Source organism: Octodon degus, unplaced genomic scaffold (assembly GCF_000260255.1).
Source record: "Octodon degus isolate 3935 unplaced genomic scaffold, OctDeg1.0 scaffold00130, whole genome shotgun sequence".
Classification (NCBI taxonomy): domain Eukaryota; kingdom Metazoa; phylum Chordata; class Mammalia; order Rodentia; family Octodontidae; genus Octodon; species Octodon degus.
The window spans coordinates 5,374,442-5,393,700 of NW_004524706.1; the positions used below are offsets into that span (position 1 = coordinate 5,374,442).

Sequence of the window (19,259 nt, forward strand, 5' to 3'; positions counted from 1 at the left end):
AAAAAAAACCAGGTTTGGGCCGGGGAGATGGCTCAGTGGAATAAGTGCTTCCCTGGCAAGTGCAAGGGCCTGAGTTCAATCCCCGGTTCTGAAAAAAATAAATAAATAAAAATAAAATAAATAAAACAGGCTTAAATATGAATGTCATTCACTACACCACAATAAAGCTACATAATGGCATACAAAGTACACTCAATCTTAACAATGTGGGTGGAAATTCTAAATTATTCTATATTCTAAACTATTCTATGGAGAACTAAACCCCGAATGGTGGTTTCACTCAAGAGAAGCAAATGGGGCCATGTGTGGCTCAGTGGTAGTGAGAAGACCCTGGCATCTAGGCTGTAGATGTCTTTCAATCATCTTAAAATCTATCTCCCTACTCCACTTGTGGAAAAACTGACTTTAATGAAATCTGTCCCTGGTGGGGGCCAGGGAGATGGTTCAGTGGAATAAGTGCTTCCATGATAAGCGCAAGGGCCTGAGTTCAATCCCCAGTTCCACCAAAAAAAAAAAAAAAAAAAAATCTGTCCCAGGTGCCAAGACATTTGACGATTGCTAAAATACGGAGAAGTAAAATACCTCAAGCCAGATATACCTTTGTTTCACCTGCAATAGGGGCCACGTTGCACACTTTCTTGGAACGTAACGTGTTTATCACAGAGCTCTTGCCAACATTTGGATAGCCGATGAACCCCACGCTGATCTGTTTCTTGTCAGTGTGCAACTGTGCAGAGGAAGACATACCACAAACATGCAGTCATGGAAATCCTTTAGGACAAGCAGGTTGTGTTTTTTTGCTAATATAAAGAACACTGCAAAACTGTTGACCACAAGTTGATATGAAGCCCAGACACAAACTAGCTACACTGCCTGAATAAATTGGATACTTAGTAATAAATCAGAGGTTATTTCCTCGCTTACCCATGTGAAATTACTCTTGAGAAAGAGAGAAGAACGAACCTTAACAGATTCAAGACCTGATAATACTGTGATTTGTCCCCGTTTTTCTTTGCATAATACATTTAACATTTTTACTGCCACAACCAAAAGAGAAAAAAAGCCATCTCAAAAGTCAGACCATTGGATGAAAGTTTCAAGGAGACAAAGAGCAGCCTGTTACCAAGAAATGTACTACAATGGGCATGGTAACAGGTGCCTTTAAGTCCCACCTATCAGGAGGCTGAGGCAGGAGGATCACTTGCTCACACAAGTGTGGGGCAGCATAGACAACATAAAAGATATCCATGATGGCGAAGAGGGCTGGGGGAAGGAGAACAACAACAAATGGAGAGGCCTAAAGAGGCCGGACCAAATACACAAGCTAACCTCACTCCTTCCTTAAACTCCATGAGAATGACAGAAGTGGAAATCAAACACACTTAAACCAGTACACCAAATACACAAAAACAAAGACCAAAATAGAGATGAGAGAGCTAAGTGGCTGAAAAAGAAGGCAATACCAATAATCTATTGACAATAATGCCAACAAATTACAAAAAAACTCTGGAACCAGTGGCAGGTATCTTTAAGGGCAGGACTAAAAGCAAAAGGACTGGCAGCAGCCCCACTGAGGCAGCCTACATCTCAGCACAGGCACACGACACCCGCTCCAGCAGAAGCCCAGGCCTTTAGAATGCCATGTTTTCTTGAAAATGTGAACGTCTGAAAATTTCCCAAAAGGGACCCAATTTTAGAAATAACATCAGCAAGAGGCTAGTATCCTCTGGATCATTAATTAAAAGTCTAAATATCAAATAAAGGGACCAACTGCCAATCTCTCCACAGCTCCCCTGGCAGAAAGGCACATATACCTCCAGAGCTAGAGAATAAAGGACCCTTCCCTAAAAATATTAATGCCTCAAGAAAAAAGATCTATTAGATGTTAGCAACTATAGGGGTCTTCCAAAGTATCTTGGTCCAGGCAACATGGTGCAGCTTGCCTGTAATCCTAGCTGAGGCAGGAAGATTGCCACAAGTTTTAGGCCAGCATGGGCTACACAGTCTCAAAAAAAACCCCTAAAAAACACAACAAAAAACAAAACCTGAGTCCCTATCCAATTATCCTACAGAGAAATCTATCAGCCAATACACTCCAATGCAAAAAGTCAGACTGCTGTTGCCTTATTTTTGAGACAGGGCCTTGCTATGTAGCCCGGACTGGCCTCAAACTCAGGGGCACAAGTTCTCTTCCTGCCTCAGCTTCCTGGGGAGCTGGGAGTATGCCACCTTGCCCAACATGGTACTTTACTCTTAAATATGAATGGAGAACCAAGAACAAACAGATATCTGAAGTGTGAGTCCAGTAGAAAAGACACAAAAACAAACTCAGAGGTAGGAGTCAATGTACAGAGAAAGGAAAACTATAAAGCACTAGTCATTAACATCCTAGGGTAGAGAAGATGCTACATCAATGAAACACGATGGACCAGGGGCTGGCTCGCAAACATTAAAACAAGCAAATGCAATTTGTGATAGAATAGGTAGATGAGCAAGTTAAGAAAAGTATCTGCGAAAGAGAGTGAAGTATCATATATACTGATATCCACACGTTTTGGTATGTACCAAAATGAAGACACAAAGTGGTATATACCTGCAATCCCGGCTACTTGGGGAGACTGAGGTAGACAAGACTGCAAGTTTAAGACCAGTCCAGGTAACATAGTAAGACACGGTCTCAAAATAATAACTTAAAAAGGGTTGAGGATATAGCTCAGTGGTATAGCAGCCCTGGGTTCAATCTCTAGTTAGGGAGAGAAGAAACAAAGGAAAGTGGGAGAAAGGGAGGGGAGGGAAAGAGGGGAGGAGAGGGGAGGGGAAGAGAGGGAAGGTGAAGGGAGAGCAGAATAATTAAACCAGCAAGTAAAAAACCAAACTCCTAAATGAAAAAATACATGATGGGGGGGGGGGGAGAGAAAGAATTTCAAAGAAATAAACAACAATCAAGCTAAAAGTCCCATCAAATGTCTAGCTCACTGAACAATAAAAGACCTGCCTTCAGGCACATCACTGAAGTTTTAGAACAATGGAAATTTTTCAAAAAGATCAGAGTCACAGAGGATTAAAAGTCAGAATGGTCTAAGATTTCCCAATAGCAACGTCAGCAGCCCCAAACAATGCAGTGGTGTCTTCAACATCCTAAGAGTAATAGCACAAGGTTGAATAAAGAGAAAAAAAATTTTTTCAAAACAAGATAATAGGATAACAATGGTTAATATATTGTACATTGTTATCTTTAAGTTACTCAGAGTACAAGATAATGGCATTTAATTGTCCAAACATTAGCACAAACTTTTCTTTTCAATGAACTAAAAGAAATTAGTAGTGTAACTATCTTAACTATCTTTTGTGTGTGTGTGTGTATATATATATATATGTATATAGTTTCTTTTGATTTGCCCCCCTCCAGGGGGGTTGGTATAGGGAATCAAACTCAAGACCTTGCACTTGCCAGGCAGGCACTGTGCCTCTGAGCTATCTCCCCATCTCTCTCTTCCTTGTTTTCTCCTTTCCCCCATCCCAGCTTCTCTTTTCTTGTGAACAGTTTCTTCCCATTTTACAATAGCTATTGTACATTCTGGATCTTACCCTTTCACAATGTTTGTACATATGTGTTAAGTAGAATAATTTTTAAAATGCCAGGTCTCTCAAAAAGTGTTGTAGCTGGGTACAGGATACATGTCTGTAATCCTAGCACTCTGGGAGTCTGAGGCAGGAGAGTGCAAGTTGAAGCCCTGCCCTGGCAACTTACTAAGACTCTAAAAATTTAAACATAGAAGAGAAGAGGGTCGGCTGGGGAGATGGCTCAGTAGAATAAGTGCTTGCCTGGCAAGTGCAAGGGCCTGAGTTCAATCCCCGGTTCTGCCAAAAAAAAAAAAAAAAAAAAAAAAAAAAAAAGAAAGGAAAAAAAAAGAGAAAAGGGGCCTGTAGCTCTGTGTGAAGGCCTGAATTCCACTCACAGTTAGGAAGATGGATGGGGATGGATGGATACATGGATGGATGGACAGAAGCTTGAGATGTAGCTCAAAATAGAGAAAAATATCAGTGATCATGGCCAAGAACTGAAAACATTTAAGACATTTACTTTCAAAGTGGAGAAAACTAGACCCCGGTGCTAGGGATGTGGCAGAAGGAAAATCAACCCCGGATGAGGGTGGGGACAGAGGCAGGGTGAAAAACATCCCATCTCTAAAGCGAAACGCAGGGAAGTGAAGTCCAATGTACAGTGGGAAGAGAGGTGTACACAAACTTGCTACACGACCTCTGGAGAAACAGACCAGCTTTCCATACCTTTCCAAACTGCCGCAGAAGCTGAATGAATGCTCCCTTGCCGAAAGGGTTAGTAAGACTTGCATGGAAAGCAAGTGTTGGGTAGTCCTGGGAGAGGACGGCAACCCATCTTTTCTAAAGAGAGGAGAAAACACACTGGTAAATTGTTGCTTCCTTACTTACAATAGGTGGAAGTGTCAGAGCTTAGATTGTAAGACTGTTTCAAATATTTTTGCCTAAGGAAAAATATGCTAGCTGTAATTCTTACAAATGTTCTTTTGTACTGTAACTACAAAATAGTATTCCAACAATGCATTCATTACTCCTAACTGCAATTAATGTACAGGACAAGGAGCAGGCCCAGTGGTTTCGGAAGCTGCCTCCTGAAGGAGCACACTGTTGTTTGCATACAAAGCTCTGTAGCTGTCCTAACACATGCTCAAAAGGTGGCATAAAAGGAGAAAAGCTGCCTCTGCTCACTATCAATGAAGCACACTTTAGTTCTGTTTTCAATAAGAACTTTCCAACGACTACAGAAAGTCTCAAGAGCACAACAGTTATAAGCTAGAAGCCAGGAAACTGATACATTGATGGCTATGTGAACTGAGTGAATCTCAATATTGTTCTAAATTAGTAGCTGTACAGTAGTCCCTATTTCACTGTTCAACCTTCACGGACTGCTTCACAGGTTTTCAAAAAATATTACTCTGAATTATTTATTGTGGATTTTTTGCTACACTGCAGGATTTTGCAGTACCATACAGTACACATGTTAAAATTAGATAGGTTTAAAAATAAAAAAGAATCACATAGGTTTACAAGCTTAGAAAATGATTAACAACATTGGAAGTGTTTTTAAAAGTGTGGGCAAGGTTTGTAAGACTGTGGGAAGGGTTTATAAAGCCTTGAAATATATATAAATAGTGGGCCGGGGAGACAGCTCAGTGGCCTAAGTGTCTGACTAGCATGTGCAAAGTCCTGAGTTCAATCTTGGGTATTGAAAAAAAAAAAAAAGTATAATGTTGCTGATCTTCACTTATCACATGGGTTTCTGGAACGTAACCTCTTCAATAAGTAAGAGGTCACTGTACTTACTGTTGCCCAGGTAGGAACAAGGTCACATTTGTTGAGTACAAAAATGAGATGTTTCCAGGGTTTTTCCTTTTTCAAGTAAGCCTCAATGTGGGGAGAACGGGTACCCATTGGATCTCTAGCATCAAGAACCTGGACTACAACATCTGATGAGTCTATCACCTGCAAATTCAAAGAGGTGGAAAAGGTTTACCATAGTATACACAAAAGAGATGGCATTTAAAGGAATCCAGGAAGATCTTTAAACACAACTGCAAAAACAGTCTTGTTAGGAAAGTAGGTAGTAGCCAATATCTATCTCCAATGGCCAGAAATCAAAATCATCCCAGGGGTATTTGAAACTTGTAAAAATAAGCTTGGATGAAAACCACCTTACTTCATATTCACTATACATTACTGAATTGAATCATTTACTTATTAGGTATGTTTCTACTATGGCCAGGTTGGTGGGCATGCTTATTATCCCAGCACTCTGAGAAACTGAGGCAGGAGGACAAGCTTGAGCCTAGCCTGGGGAACTTATAATAAGCCTTTTTCTCAAAATACTTTGGGCTCAATCCTCAGTACCACCAAAATAACAGGTTTCTCCTATTATAATTTCATGTATGTTATAGAAAACTGACTTTTGTTTTATTTTGCCTTTATGGTAGTAGTTTCCAGTTATGACGCCATTCAGTTACGTGATTATGCTTTCTTCCTAAGAATAGTCCTACCTGTGGATGTAAAATTAGCCAGTTAAAAAGCTTTGGGGGGCCGGGGAGATGGCTCAGTGGAATAAGTGCTTCCTTGGCAAGTGCAAGGGCCTGAGTTCAGTCCCCGGTTTCACCAAAAAAAAAAAAAAAAAAATTTGGATCAGAAGTAAATGTTCAAATGGGGAGGGAAAAACGGGAGAGGGGAGGGGGAAAGGACAGAAAGGAAGACTTAAAAAAATGAGAAAAGAAGGAAAACAGGATAAAGCTTATTATATAAATGGGAAGGGTAGGGGAATGGGGAAAAAGTTATGTACAGGTATAAATTCTCTGTGAATGTGACCATTATGTATATATAAAATATGATTAAAAAACAAAAAATATGCAGATGGAAAAAGTAAAAAAAGAAAAAGAAAGCTTTAGATCAGAAATCAGGATATATGTACGAAGTCTCTTCCACTAGCAAGCTGAAGAAGCTAGATAAAGTATTAACTCTCCCCAGAAGTTATGTTCTCATTTACAAAATGAGAAAAGCTAGACTGGATCACTTAAAATTTGGCATGTGGCTCTTATCGTGAAAGATAAATATAAATAGGAACATCATTTTGGCAGGTAATCCAAATATCAACAGGCAATATAAGAGTGTCTATGAATAGCTTTTATTCATACAAGTAATTTTAAAAATGCCGCTACCAGGAACAATGGTAGTATGTGTGTGGTTGAAAGAATGAGTCCTAGAGTCTGTGATTCACCTGAGAGCTTCCACACATCCAAATCTGCTCATAAGGACATGAAAGCCAAATGAATTGCTCCATGAGAACTTAAGAGTCTCACCTTGTAGAGCTCACCCCATATTCTTTTGGACTGTCCCTTCTTGTATATCTCTTCTTGGGCTTCATTTCTAAATAAAACACACACATACCCCCAAGATGAGCAACTGAAGCATTATCAAGGTTAAAAAGAGGCCTCAGAGAAAAGTCAACATATTAAAGGAAACAGCATCAAAATCAGTGGTGAGGACAAAAACAAACAGAATTCAGAAAGTAACTACCTAAATGCCCACTGAAAGATAAATGGATAAAAACAGATGGTACACACATAGAAGGGAATATTAACCAGCTTTAAAAGGAAAAGCAGGGCTGGCCAGATAGCTCAGAGGATTAAAGCGCCTACAAGCAGGCACAGGGGCTGGAGGTTCGACCCCCACCTGCAGAGCTGGCCCCACTCCCAGGCGCGCTGAGATGGCAATTGAGACTGGGTGTGGTGGAATGCACCTGTAATCCCAGCTCTTGGGAGGCTATACACAGGCGGATCACTACGAGTCCTACTACAGGTAGTGAGACCCTGGACACCCTGTAGACCCTTCCCTAAAATACAAAAATAACTAAATAAATACACAGGAAAGAAATTCCGACATGTGCTAAGTGAAATAAGCCACATATAACAGCACAAACATTGCACAATCCCACTTATACAAAGACAAAAAGCGTAACAGTTGTTATCAGGAAGTAGGACAAACAGATTGGGAATTAGTGTCAAATAGGTAAAAGTTTGTTTTATTATTATTATTTTGTATTTTAGAACAGGGTCTACAGGGTCTCACTATGTACATTGGACTCAGAGTGATCCGCCTGTGTTCGGCCTCCCAAGAACTGGGATTACAGCACCACATACCCTGGGGTCGGGGCCAGCACAGAAAGCTGGGGATAGAACCCTGACCATTGTGTCTGCCTAAGCAGGCGCTTTAATCTTCTGAGCTATTTGGCCGCACCTAAATAGGCAAAAGTTTGTTTTAAATGATAAAAAATTGTGTAGACTGATAGTGGTGATGGTTGTACAACAATGTAAACAAACCCAATGCCCCTACAGTATGCCCTTAAATTGGTTAAAGTGGTAAATATTGCCATGTATTATTTTACAACAAAAACTTGAAAAGACAAAAACAGTATAGCTGTAATTATACAAAATGTCAGAAATGACACGGGCAGGATTTGAGCCACAATCTATGCTCCATAACTGCCATGTAAAGCAAGTGACACTTTCTGGGTTTAGAATCTGTCTGCAGGCATCAAAGACATTTATTTACTTAAGGAAAATGAAACAAAAATAGTTCTGATTTTCCCCCATTGTCCTATACGTTTTAAGGAAGGAAAAACTCAAATCTGAAAAGATGACAAGGCATGCTATAAAGTCCAAATTTAACAAGAAATGACCTGCTGCCTCTTTTCTGCTTGACCTCAAGTGGCTGAACATTATCTCTAGGAGGTCCAAATCTAGATAAAGACTTACTACAGCACCAAGGTAGTACCGCCGCAGCCTTTGGACAATACCTCTTCATCAGGAGGGCAAAACCTCTACCTCATTTAAGACTAAAGCTAAACAGAGTCTCTAAGAACCTAAACTGGTAATCCTTTATGAAGGGCAATGAAATAGTTCCGTATCTGTCTGTCTACACACACAATCGTAATTTACCCTGTAAAGAGTGTTATCTTCAGGCAATAATTAAGGATGAGAAAAAGTTATAGTCAGGCATAGAGACATAAACCTGTAATTCCAGCATTCTGGAGGTTGAGGCCAGAGGATCACAAGTTTGAGGCCAGCCTAGGCAATTTAGTGAGAGCCTGTCTTAGAAACAAAAAATTCCAAAAAAAACCCCAAAACCCTATCTATGAAATCCAAGGATGATGATGATTTTGTCACATGGATGAGTTATTTTCATTTTTTTTTGGAGACAGGTTCACTATACAGTTCAGACTGGCCTGTGAACTCAGTATGTGTAACCCAGGTTGGCCTCAAACTTTTGGAGATCCTTCTGCCTCAGTCTCACAAGTGCTGAGATTATACGTATGCCTGACTTTTTGTTGTTTACCACAGGAAAAAATAGAAAACAGTATAAATATCCAAGAGTAGGATTAGTCACAACAACATAGTTCTTTTGACATTAAACATTAGTTACTTGACATAGAAATGTATTCTTAATAATTTAGGAAAGCACACACAAACAAGTTTAAACACTCATATTGTACTGTAAATAAAACATGAATATAGAAAGCCCCAATAGCTAACTCCTAACCTTCTTTTAGGTGTGGATCCTTTTGAGAACATGGTTTTCTTCTTCTCCTCATTCCCTCCAAAATTAACAGTATTAAATAAATACAACAGCAGCTCACTACCTTTACGCAGGTTCATAAATTTTTGACATTGTTTTCAAAGGGTCAAGAAATCTTAAAAGGCCAGCCACAAGCACCCAGTTACACAGAGACTTCAGGAGGCCAACAGTCACCTGGTTACTAATAATAATTAAGTATAACCATCATGAATTATTTTTTGGCATATTTTCCAACTAGTCTATACAGACACACTGCTATTACAATGAGGAAATATTTACTTTTATTTGAAGGATGAAAAGAGATCTATGACAATGAAGCCACCTTTAATCTTTTTAGCCTGGCTCCTATCTCACCAAGGTTTTCAATCTAAGGGGAGAGGATAACCCTGTGCCTGAGTTAGATGGCCATGCTTTGCACAGGCAAATGTTTAAGGAAAACATTTTGTAGAGAGGAGTGAATGCCAAAACATCCGTGAACTTTAGAAGCATACCTCACACCAGTGTCTTCAGTTACCAAATCGCGGTCCTTGCCCTGGTCATAGCTCTCAGTGGACTCCTCAGCTTTTTCTATGAGCGCCTGCATATCACTTGCAAACAAATTTGGCCGCTTTCTCTGCGACTTAGGACCAAAAGTGGTTTCAAAACTTTCAGTATCAAGAATGTGCACCTTGGAGTTCTAAAGGAAAGGAGAAGTGTAGGTAAAACTAGGAGAGAGCAACCAGGTAAAAATCAACCAAAGAAAACTTCTGCTTTTACTTTTCAAAAGTTCAACCCATACCAAAATCTACAACAACACTAATTCAGTCTAATTTCAAGCCAGAAATGTTTATTTAAATAGCACAAGCACTTGTCCTTATTCTGAAGTTCTCTGAGCTTTCTTGGAGAAACAAAAAATACAAATAAAGCATGTGTTAAGACTTGCCAACACTCTGCTTTATTTCATTTATCATAAACTTCAGTCAAATGTAATTAACGTTACAATGATGAAAATTAATTTATCTTTTTTGACTATTTTTTGAGCTTTCAAATGAGTGTATTAAGTTTGCCAAATTCACAAATTCATTGTCAAGGACAATCATGCTTGAATTTATGTTTTTTTAAAAACCAACTGTAAATGCCAACTTTTTCTTGGAAGTTAATTTCCTTCATGGCTAAAAGGAATTGCTTGTTTTTAAGATGCATTTTAGTTTCAGATAACATTCTCTCTAATTTAGGTAACATTTTTATTAAATGCACATGGAAAGTCTTCAGATGAAAACATCTAGCAAAAGTCCAAAATAATAGTTTAGATGTGATAAAAGCAACCTGATACTAACGAGAACTTGATGTGCCTATAAAGGAGTTACAGGCATAGGAATTCTTGAAGCAGGATGAAAGTCAAAGTTTGAGTTGGATCTATCACGTAACAGAACGCTAAGAGCTGGCAAAACATCGCCTTAAAATAAAAACACCCTCACCCTCTTCTCAGTATAGCTCCTCAGTAAGCATAGCTAGGCAACTCAGGACACAGGGAAAGTCTTGTGACTTCTGAGCTTCTATGGAGCTCCCTTTTAATCTCAAAAAACCTTTAAGCTACTATTATTTGCTCAGGCCCTCCAACCCATCTCTTCATAGGCAGTATTCCCAAACACAAGATCCACATTTTCTATGGAAACTAGGTTCTAATGTCACTAAGCATAATCAAGTATAACCAAAATTGTCTTTGAAAACCTCAGGCCGGGGTTGGCGAGATAGCTCAATGAACTGAACACTTGCTTAGACAAGCACAGGGACTGTGTTTGATCCCCGGTATTGCATGCCACGCCAGCTACTGAGAGCAGACATGGTAGCACTTGCCTATAATCCCAGCGCTAAGGAGGCTGAAACAGGAAATCACTATGAGTCCAAGCTACATAGTAAGACTCTGTACTAAATACATTTAAAAAATAAATTTAAAAAAAGAAGAAAGAAAAGAAAACCTCAAGCCAGGGATGTAGCTCAGCTCACAAGCATGAGGTTATGAGTTTAATTCCTGGTACCAAAAAAACAAACCAAAACAAAACAAAAAAACTCTTAACCTATACACTACAATATACATTTTATTTATTTATTTAGGTCTGCAACCTTGACCACCACATAATGTACTTTTTGAAGTATACAAGCAGGGACTGAGCATGGTGGTGTATGTCTACAATGGCAGCACTTAGAGGAGTATCTTTGTGAGTCCTGGTCAGCTTGGGTTACACAAGACCCTGTCTTAAAGTACATAAGCGAAGTTTAAATCACACTATTTTTACTGTATTGCTACAGAAATACAGTAATTTTTATATATATCTAGAGGAATGTACACCAGATATAGCCCAGAATTAAGACTTCATAATGTGTAACAGATATCACTTCGGGAGGAAAAAAAAAAAAAAAGGCAACAAACAGGTTAAGGATTTTCAAGGCCAAATCCTACCTATCATTTTATTCTGAGGTTACTTTTTTTGAGACAGAGTCTCACTATGTAGTTTAGGCTGGCCTTGGCCTTGAACACATGACATAGTCCAGGGTGGCCTCAAATTCATGGCAATCCTCCTGCCTCAGCCTTTTGAGTTCTGGGATTTTAGGCATGCACCACTATAGCTGGCTTTTTTTTAAAAAAAAGTTATTAAGTTTGTTGGTACATTTTAGGTATAATGACCACATTCATTATATAACTTTATTCTTCATCCTACTGATCAGATAGCTATCCAAGCACTGAACTTTAGGAGCAATGAACAACTGGAACGAGCAACAAAGCAATAAATCCATAATAGAACCTCTCTGTTCTTCTCATAAACAGGATTCAGGCATTGCTTAGAAGACGGCTTTAGGGAGAATGGACAAAGAGAACAAGGGAAATGAGCAACTTGTCTGTGGTTCACGAATTACACTCATGTGTTTCCCTGAAAGAAAACAGTCCTTCTACTAATAGGTGCCATTCTTCTAGTCCATCATAAAACAAAACATAATTGACAAAACCTGAGGCAATAACCAAGCCTTGGTTTTTATTTTGTTCTACAAGTAAACACTTTTCTTTGAACTGTTTAATCCATGTATGCATGTCAGTGTTCTCCTCCCTCCCTATACTGGAACTGAAGCTATGTGCTGGCTACATTTCTGGGAATTACATTCAATGCAAGTAAAAATGTGCAAACACTAAGGCTACGCCTTTGTTCCAGGCAAAAGTCACTGCAGTTCAGCCAAATTCAGTTCTTAGTGTACTTCAGCCTTAAGCCATTGACAACTGCTCTGAATACACCCTTTCCCTTCAGTGAAAAGACTCTCTAGGTGAGTACGGTGGTGCATGCCAGTAATCCCAGCACTCAGAGGGTTGAGGCAGGAGGACTGCCAGAAATCCAAGGCAAGCCTGGGCCACATAAGTGAGTTCAAGGCCAGCCTGGACTATGTAGTGAGACCTGTTCTAAGAAAAAAACCCCCAAAACTAAAGATCCACAAAAGCTGGCAAGCATGCAGCATCACAAGACTCCTTTCAACTTGATACACTTTCCCATAGTGTATGCGACAGAGCTACCAGTTAAATTTGCCTACCAAAATAAATACATGACTCAAATCATATTACTAACAGCAATCATCTATTTAGCCCTTATAAGCTGGTGTGCTACAAGCTTACTACAGGCCAAATGCTTAGGTGTTTCATCTGTAACTAACAGTCAAGGAAGGAGGTTATCTTCACAGGCAGAAAGTCAAAACTCATGGAGAAATGTAATTAAGGGTAAACAGACAAATGACTAAAATTCAACTCTTATTCCACAACCCCTATTTTGATTTACCATGCTGTACCACCTTCCTGGAAAAATTCAATCCATTCTAAAAATGAGACCCCCTAAGAAATGTGAAAGAGAAGACTTAGAAAATTTACAAAGACAAATGTGCAGTGTGCCCCAAAAGCTCCATCACCAGGATGTCCCACATCTTACATGAGGCTGGATTCGGTCATGGAGGAGAGACATAGGTAACTTGCTTTGCTTCATGACAACTTTGTATGGATCCTTCAGAACTATATCCATCTCCTCTTGAAATTTCTGCAATGAGGACTGCTTAATCACACGTGTATTTCCTGTGTGACAAATTAAAAAATGTTGCTATTTAGTAATCTGGTTTTACTCCAGTAAAAAAGCAAGATTTTAGTTTATTCTCAGCCACCCAAATCTTTTTATCTTCATTCCCTGTAGTCATTTTCAAACTTAAGAGAAAGACTCCCCAGAACTGCCTCTCCTAGGGCCAGCGGTATAGCTCAGTGGACTAGGCACTTGCTTAGGTAAATGTAGGAGCCAGGGTTCAATCCCTGGCACCGCATGCTGCGCCGGCCCCACCCCCGGGAGTGCTGAGCTGGTGATGGAGTCTGGGCATGATGGCACATGCCTATAATCCCAGCACTAAGGAGGCAGAAATCAGGAGAATCACTACAAGTCCAAGCTGCATAGTGAGACCTGCACACACACACAAAAAAAAAAACCTTAAGAAAAATCAAAACTACCTCTCCTGATACACTATGAACTAGTCCACCAACACAGATGGGTTTCAGTAGATTTCCAAGTCCAATTTCCTGACTCAATAAAACTGAAAAAGAAACATCATAGAACACAGGTGAGCCAGTCACTACTGACCAGTTGGGACAGTCAAGCTCAAGAAGCTCCAAAGTCACAGATGTAATTTGTAGGGTAGGAGGGCTTGAAGGAAGTATTAGTCATCAAACCCTTGTGAGGGAATAAATCAAAGCCCTAAAACACAACCTGAAGAATACCTTCTAAGTGACAGATCCCAATGAAACCAACCAGGAGCCTGATGAAACACAAAGGCAATGTCAAAGCACTGATGACAGCAGTTAAGAGTTTACACTGTACTCACCAACTGCTTAGTGCTGTACAACAGACTTATAAGATGCTGTGTGGAGATAATATATATAAAAAAATAAATTATATATATATATATATATATATATATATATATATATATTTAGAGACAGGGTCTCATTATATAGTCTAGATGAACTTGTAGTGATTTTCCTACCTCAGCCTCCTGAGTCCTGGGATTACAGGTGTGCACCACTAGGCCCGAATACTCTCATTTCAGAGAGGCAAGAACAGACAAAGACTTAATAATTTACCCACAGTCACATAAATGACAGAGCCTGACTCCATATTTGAGTGTTCTTTTGCTCTAGAAGTCCAGCACCCAAATCCCATGCTAAAGGCCCCATGATTCTTCTTTGACATCTTTGATGATATTGGGGATTAAACCCAGGGCTCTACATGCTTCTACCATTGAGCTACAACCCTAGTTCCTTCTTTGACATTTGTCTGTGTTGCAGTGCTTAGGGATTATCTTTCTGTAAAAGATATTCAAAGGAAGTTGATATCTTGCCCCAAACACCAGGCAAACACTGATATCATATATGTTACCAATCCCCAAATGAAAGGGGATGGTTCCAAAGGACAAAGCACCTCCTCCATTCACTCCTGGGACGATGGATAACAATGTCCACTTTGCCAGCTGAAGGCATAAACATGCCCACACGGCCACCTCTCAATAGTACTCTCTCCCAGCAATCAGAAACTAAAGGGTGAAGGTTCCAAAGTCTGCAAATACTAGTCACTACAGATGGTCTTATCTGCCTAAGACAGTTTGTCTACAATTAAGACTAAATTTAAAAAAAAAAAAAGGAGCTCTCTTCAAAAGGAGGACACTGATAAAATTCACTACCTTCTTCCATCTAATCCTCAACAGTTTCACTCACCTTTTTGATTGAACTCCTGCCTTTTAGACATTTAAACATTCTAGTCTTTTCTATGTAATACATTTTGTACAGCAAAGGAAAAGGAACTTACCAAACCATTTAATATTTGGCTCTACTCGTGCCACTGTGCCAGAAGCCACCGTTGATTGATACTGCAGAGGTTTAATCACTTTACCACGACTGTTCCTAAATTGAGGAAATAACAGATTTTGGTTGACGACAGAAGAAAGGCAAGAGCTAAGTTTGGCTTACGGAATACTTTTTCCATCAAAAGGACTTTTTTTTGTTTGGCTTTAAATGATCATGAAATACAGATTTCAATAAACAAAAAGTACTTCTACATTTGAAACAGATTTCCCAAAAGTCATTTAACCTCTTGCAACAGAGCACGTAATGATTTCTGCTAGATGAATAACAATGCTGATGTTTGAAAATCCATTTACTGTTTGTTTGCTTTAAAAAAAAAAGTCACATACTTGAATTTTTGGGTAATTCTTTAAAGCCTGGTTTAAATGAATTTTAAGTAGAGGGTGATTTATCCTGGAACTCAAAATTCTAAAACAAACTGCAAAGTAGGTGACTAACGCAGATTAAGTTCATTGACATTTGTGTTTTAGACACATCTTCTAGAACAGATGAAGAAACTAATTACTGAACAAATTAAGACCAGCCAGCAAAATACCACACTCAGCAAGTCCCTGGGATGGAGGCTGCTTCAGCAGAATGCAGGGTTGGGATGAGTATTCAAGTGCTGGTGTTTTAATCTAAAATTTGGCACCAATAGTCAATTTTTTGTAACTTAGTTCTATATGCTTTGTATTTCATCTGATGGATATTTACCTCTGAGACTGTGCCATTTGTGGAGACCCAGACAATGAGAAAGAAGACCTCTACTTGTCGGGGAGCACTGTGAAAGTCAGTATTTCACCATCTACTACTACTTATTCCTTTAGCCAAAAAGTAATGGTACTGATCGTACAATGCTCATAAAATGCTACCTGAAAATATTTCACCCCTGTTTGGAGAAGGTGGGAGTGTGGGCATCAAAAGCTTAACAAATCTTGGCTACAAGTCAAGGGCAAGAAGGAATGGGAAGAGGGCAACAATAACAATGCCTGATGCTCACCTGCGCTCCTTCTGCCTATACATGTTTAGGCGCCGGATTGTAGCGCGGTCCCTCATGTTTTGGCCTCCTGCTCCTTGTACTCGATCTAGAAATAGAAGTAGACAGTATACTCTTCAATAACCAACAAGTCAAAGTATGATCCCTGCCAAAGATGCAGCAAATAGTTCATCCAAACTAGGCAAGCTGCTACCTTACCTCAAAATCTTTCTTTTGGTACCAAGAATCAGACTCAGGACCTCATGCTTGCCAGGCAGGCACTGTGCCACTGAACTTTATTCCCAGCACTATCTCAAAGTTTTTACTCTCTGCATATAATTGCTTCAACAAATTACTCAAAACTACATGGCATGAGAGAGCTGATCCAATCCTTAATCTTCAGTAGGATTGTATAAAAATTAATCTTTTTAGCTCTAAATATTGCACTGTGCTAGCCATACTACAGGTGGTATTCTCATTTAATTCATACAATAATCACATTGAGATATACTATGTCCATGTTGAATCACACAAGTGGAGGCTCAGGGGTCAAACTCATTTCCCAAGTACACAGCTACTAATCAGCAGAGCTAGAATTTCAACACAAACATTTGACTGAAATCTGTGCTCTTACTCCTTTTGTCTCAGCTTAACAAATACTGAGGGCCTGCTCCATCGAAGGCACCAGAGACCAGAGTTTTAAAACATGTTCTTAATGTGCCAGTTTGTTAATTTCTTAATTAGGACGTTAATGGCGATTGTAGGATACTCCACAACAAAGTAAGTAGCAATTCTTGCTTTCCATCTCGGAAAAAAGATGTCAAATCCGCACTTTGGCAACCCTTCAAATCACCTGTCTGTTCCTGAAGGGATGGAGTAGAAAATGTTTTGGTCACAGGACTGGTGGCTCGCCATTCACCAAGCGCACCATCTGTAACAAGTCACTAAGTCTCACTAAGCTTATTTTGTACAGTTGTTTCAATAAAATCAACCTGAGGGTCTTCTCAGGCTTAACATTCCGAAATTCCAGTCTACATAAACTGGATTAATTTACTATCGATTCAGGAAAACATTCAACATGCATTAAGTTAAAAAAAAAAACAAACAAAAAACTTTCTAGGCCGTATTTAAAAACAAAGTTCCTAACTAAACCTGTTGTTCATCCTGTAGGTGGGACCTTGCCAAAATTTATGCACAGCTTCAAAAACAACTGCAACGAAATGGCCACATTTATTTATAAGGTTCTCTATGCACTCTGCTGAACGGGATGATTTCTGGGACCAAACCCTTTTCGTTTAAATGGTCGACGCTAAGGTGACAAGAAAGTAGTCAAGTGTCAAAGCCCCACTGGATCCGCCCACGGCACTCTTAATGTGACTTCTCTGCGTCGCGCAACGGAGGAAGGCCCTGGGCTGCCCCAGGGCTGAGTGGTTCACTCCCTGACTTGAGACCAAGTGACTCTGCCGTGGCCTGCGGGGCGCCGGCCTCCGAGTGTGCCCGCGTGGAGAAAACACCGCAGCGTTCCTTCTTCTGTCCCGTCTGCCGGCGACAGCTACTCCGCCGAGGTGACTCCGCGCGCACCCGCTCGGGTGCCCCACCCCGCGGGCCCCCCGGGGCCTCTCCCCGGGCTTCCTCCAAACTCCACCCGCGCCGAACGCCGCAGCCCGTACCCGGGTTGGTGCTGGCCTTGGAGGGGTTGATGGTGCTCCGTCCCTTGTACTTGGGCTTCACCATCTTGGCGACGGGACAATGACCGTTCGGGCTCACGGAGTACACGAGCTCGTCACTTCCCAGGCCCAGCCAAGCTCCCCCGCGTGGGCCGGAGCGCAGGAACACCTCACTTCCGCTCGCGCCCGTCCCGCCCCCTCACGACTTCCGGCGAGCTCCCCGCGCGCGCCGCCGCCCTCCTGGCTCCGCCTCCACCCTCCTGGCTCCACCTCCACCCTCCTGGCTCCGCCTCCATCTTTTTTGTTCCGCCCCCGCCCCTGCAGTTTAACAGATGCCCAGGGTCCTGCTCCGCCCTCCCCCGCCTTAGCAACCGCCAAGCCGCCCCTCCATAGCAACCTCTCAGTTACCCTAGACGCGCCGCCCAAAACTTGTAGTTGGGCCCACCCCCTAATAAAAAGCCTCTTTCAAGCCAGTGGCACAAACTTAATTATCTTCTGAATTTTTCCCCTAAACCCTTCCAAAAGTGGCAGAGCACACAACAGCCAATCATCAGAACATGCCTTCTTCCCCACAAGTCTTGGTTGTGGGGTGTAGTTCTGTGGTACAGCGCATGCTCAGCGTGAGGGAGGCCAAGGGTTCGATCCCAGAACCACAAAAAAGGGGCGGGGGAGACCTCTTCTGGTCTCACAGTTTACTTGGCTTCTACGCCTTAGCATCACTTTTAGAGAGACTGATTGAAACTCACTGCCTTCCCTACAGGATTTTGTGATGTGGCCCGGTCTCGTTATCTGACATCATCAGTATCTTCCTCTGACAATTATTCCGCACGTTCTCTCTGCCTGATCACTCTTTCCCTGAAGCACAGCAAGTTTCTTCTGTCATTCAGTACTTAGCTCAAATGTTATTTACCAGTAGGACCGCAAGAATTTGCAAATGTCCTAGTATAGTATATCTCTAATATTGCCTGGGACATACTAAAAAATTATTCATTGTTGAACAATCATTGAACTATATGTCCTGTATTTTATATTGCAACCCTCCTTATTTTTTTTCAAAATATTTTTTATTATAAAGGAGTCAACAGAGACTGACAATCCACATGTTATCTCAGAATATTTCCCTTGGTTTCTGAATTTGCCAGGTTCCTTTGGCAACCCTCTTTATTGAGAGAAGTCTTCTTTGTCTGATATGTCTAAATCAATGACTTCCTTAAAAAAAATAAGAAGAAATAGCAGAGCAGTCGAAGCACCTCCCTGGCAAGCACAAGGACCCCAGTTTGATCTCCAGTACCGCGTGTCACGCTGGCTCTGGAATCCCAGTCACACCCTTGAACACTGAGCTATCTCCTCAGTCCAATAAAAGATTGTTTAAGAATAAAAAAAAATCAACAACCTCCTACCTTTCACTGTTATTCTGTTGCATAATTTTATTTACTTCATGACACTTATCACCTGCTGAAATGATCTTATTTGCAAGTTTGTTGGCTGCTTCCTCAAAGCTAAAATTGTAAGCTTTTTGAGAGTAGGAACTGTGCAAACTTGTCCACTGCTGTTTCCCCAAAAATTA

General features: G+C 40.7%; 1 protein-coding gene across 2 annotated transcripts in view; it reads right to left on the reverse strand.

Moving 5' to 3' along the window:
* Positions 1–17,880, reverse strand: part of Gnl2 (G protein nucleolar 2) — a 27,185-nt gene extending 9,305 nt beyond the window's left edge. Inside the window, exons 1-9 of one of the 2 annotated variants that reach the window (XM_004641097.2) lie at positions 17,696–17,879; positions 16,050–16,134; positions 15,015–15,109; positions 13,104–13,243; positions 9,651–9,835; positions 6,885–6,951; positions 5,365–5,523; positions 4,291–4,404; positions 599–727 (exon numbers count right to left, since the gene is read on the reverse strand). In XM_004641097.2, coding sequence (XP_004641154.1) covers positions 599–727; positions 4,291–4,404; positions 5,365–5,523; positions 6,885–6,951; positions 9,651–9,835; positions 13,104–13,243; positions 15,015–15,109; positions 16,050–16,134; positions 17,696–17,759 — 1,038 coding nt within the window. In that variant the 5' untranslated portion in view covers positions 17,760–17,879. Of the gene's footprint in view, positions 1–598; positions 728–4,290; positions 4,405–5,364; positions 5,524–6,884; positions 6,952–9,650; positions 9,836–13,103; positions 13,244–15,014; positions 15,110–16,049; positions 16,135–17,695 lie in introns of both variants that reach the window. The other variant, XM_023701102.1, reaches the window with a different exon arrangement.
* Positions 17,881–19,259: the final 1,379 nt, after the last annotated feature.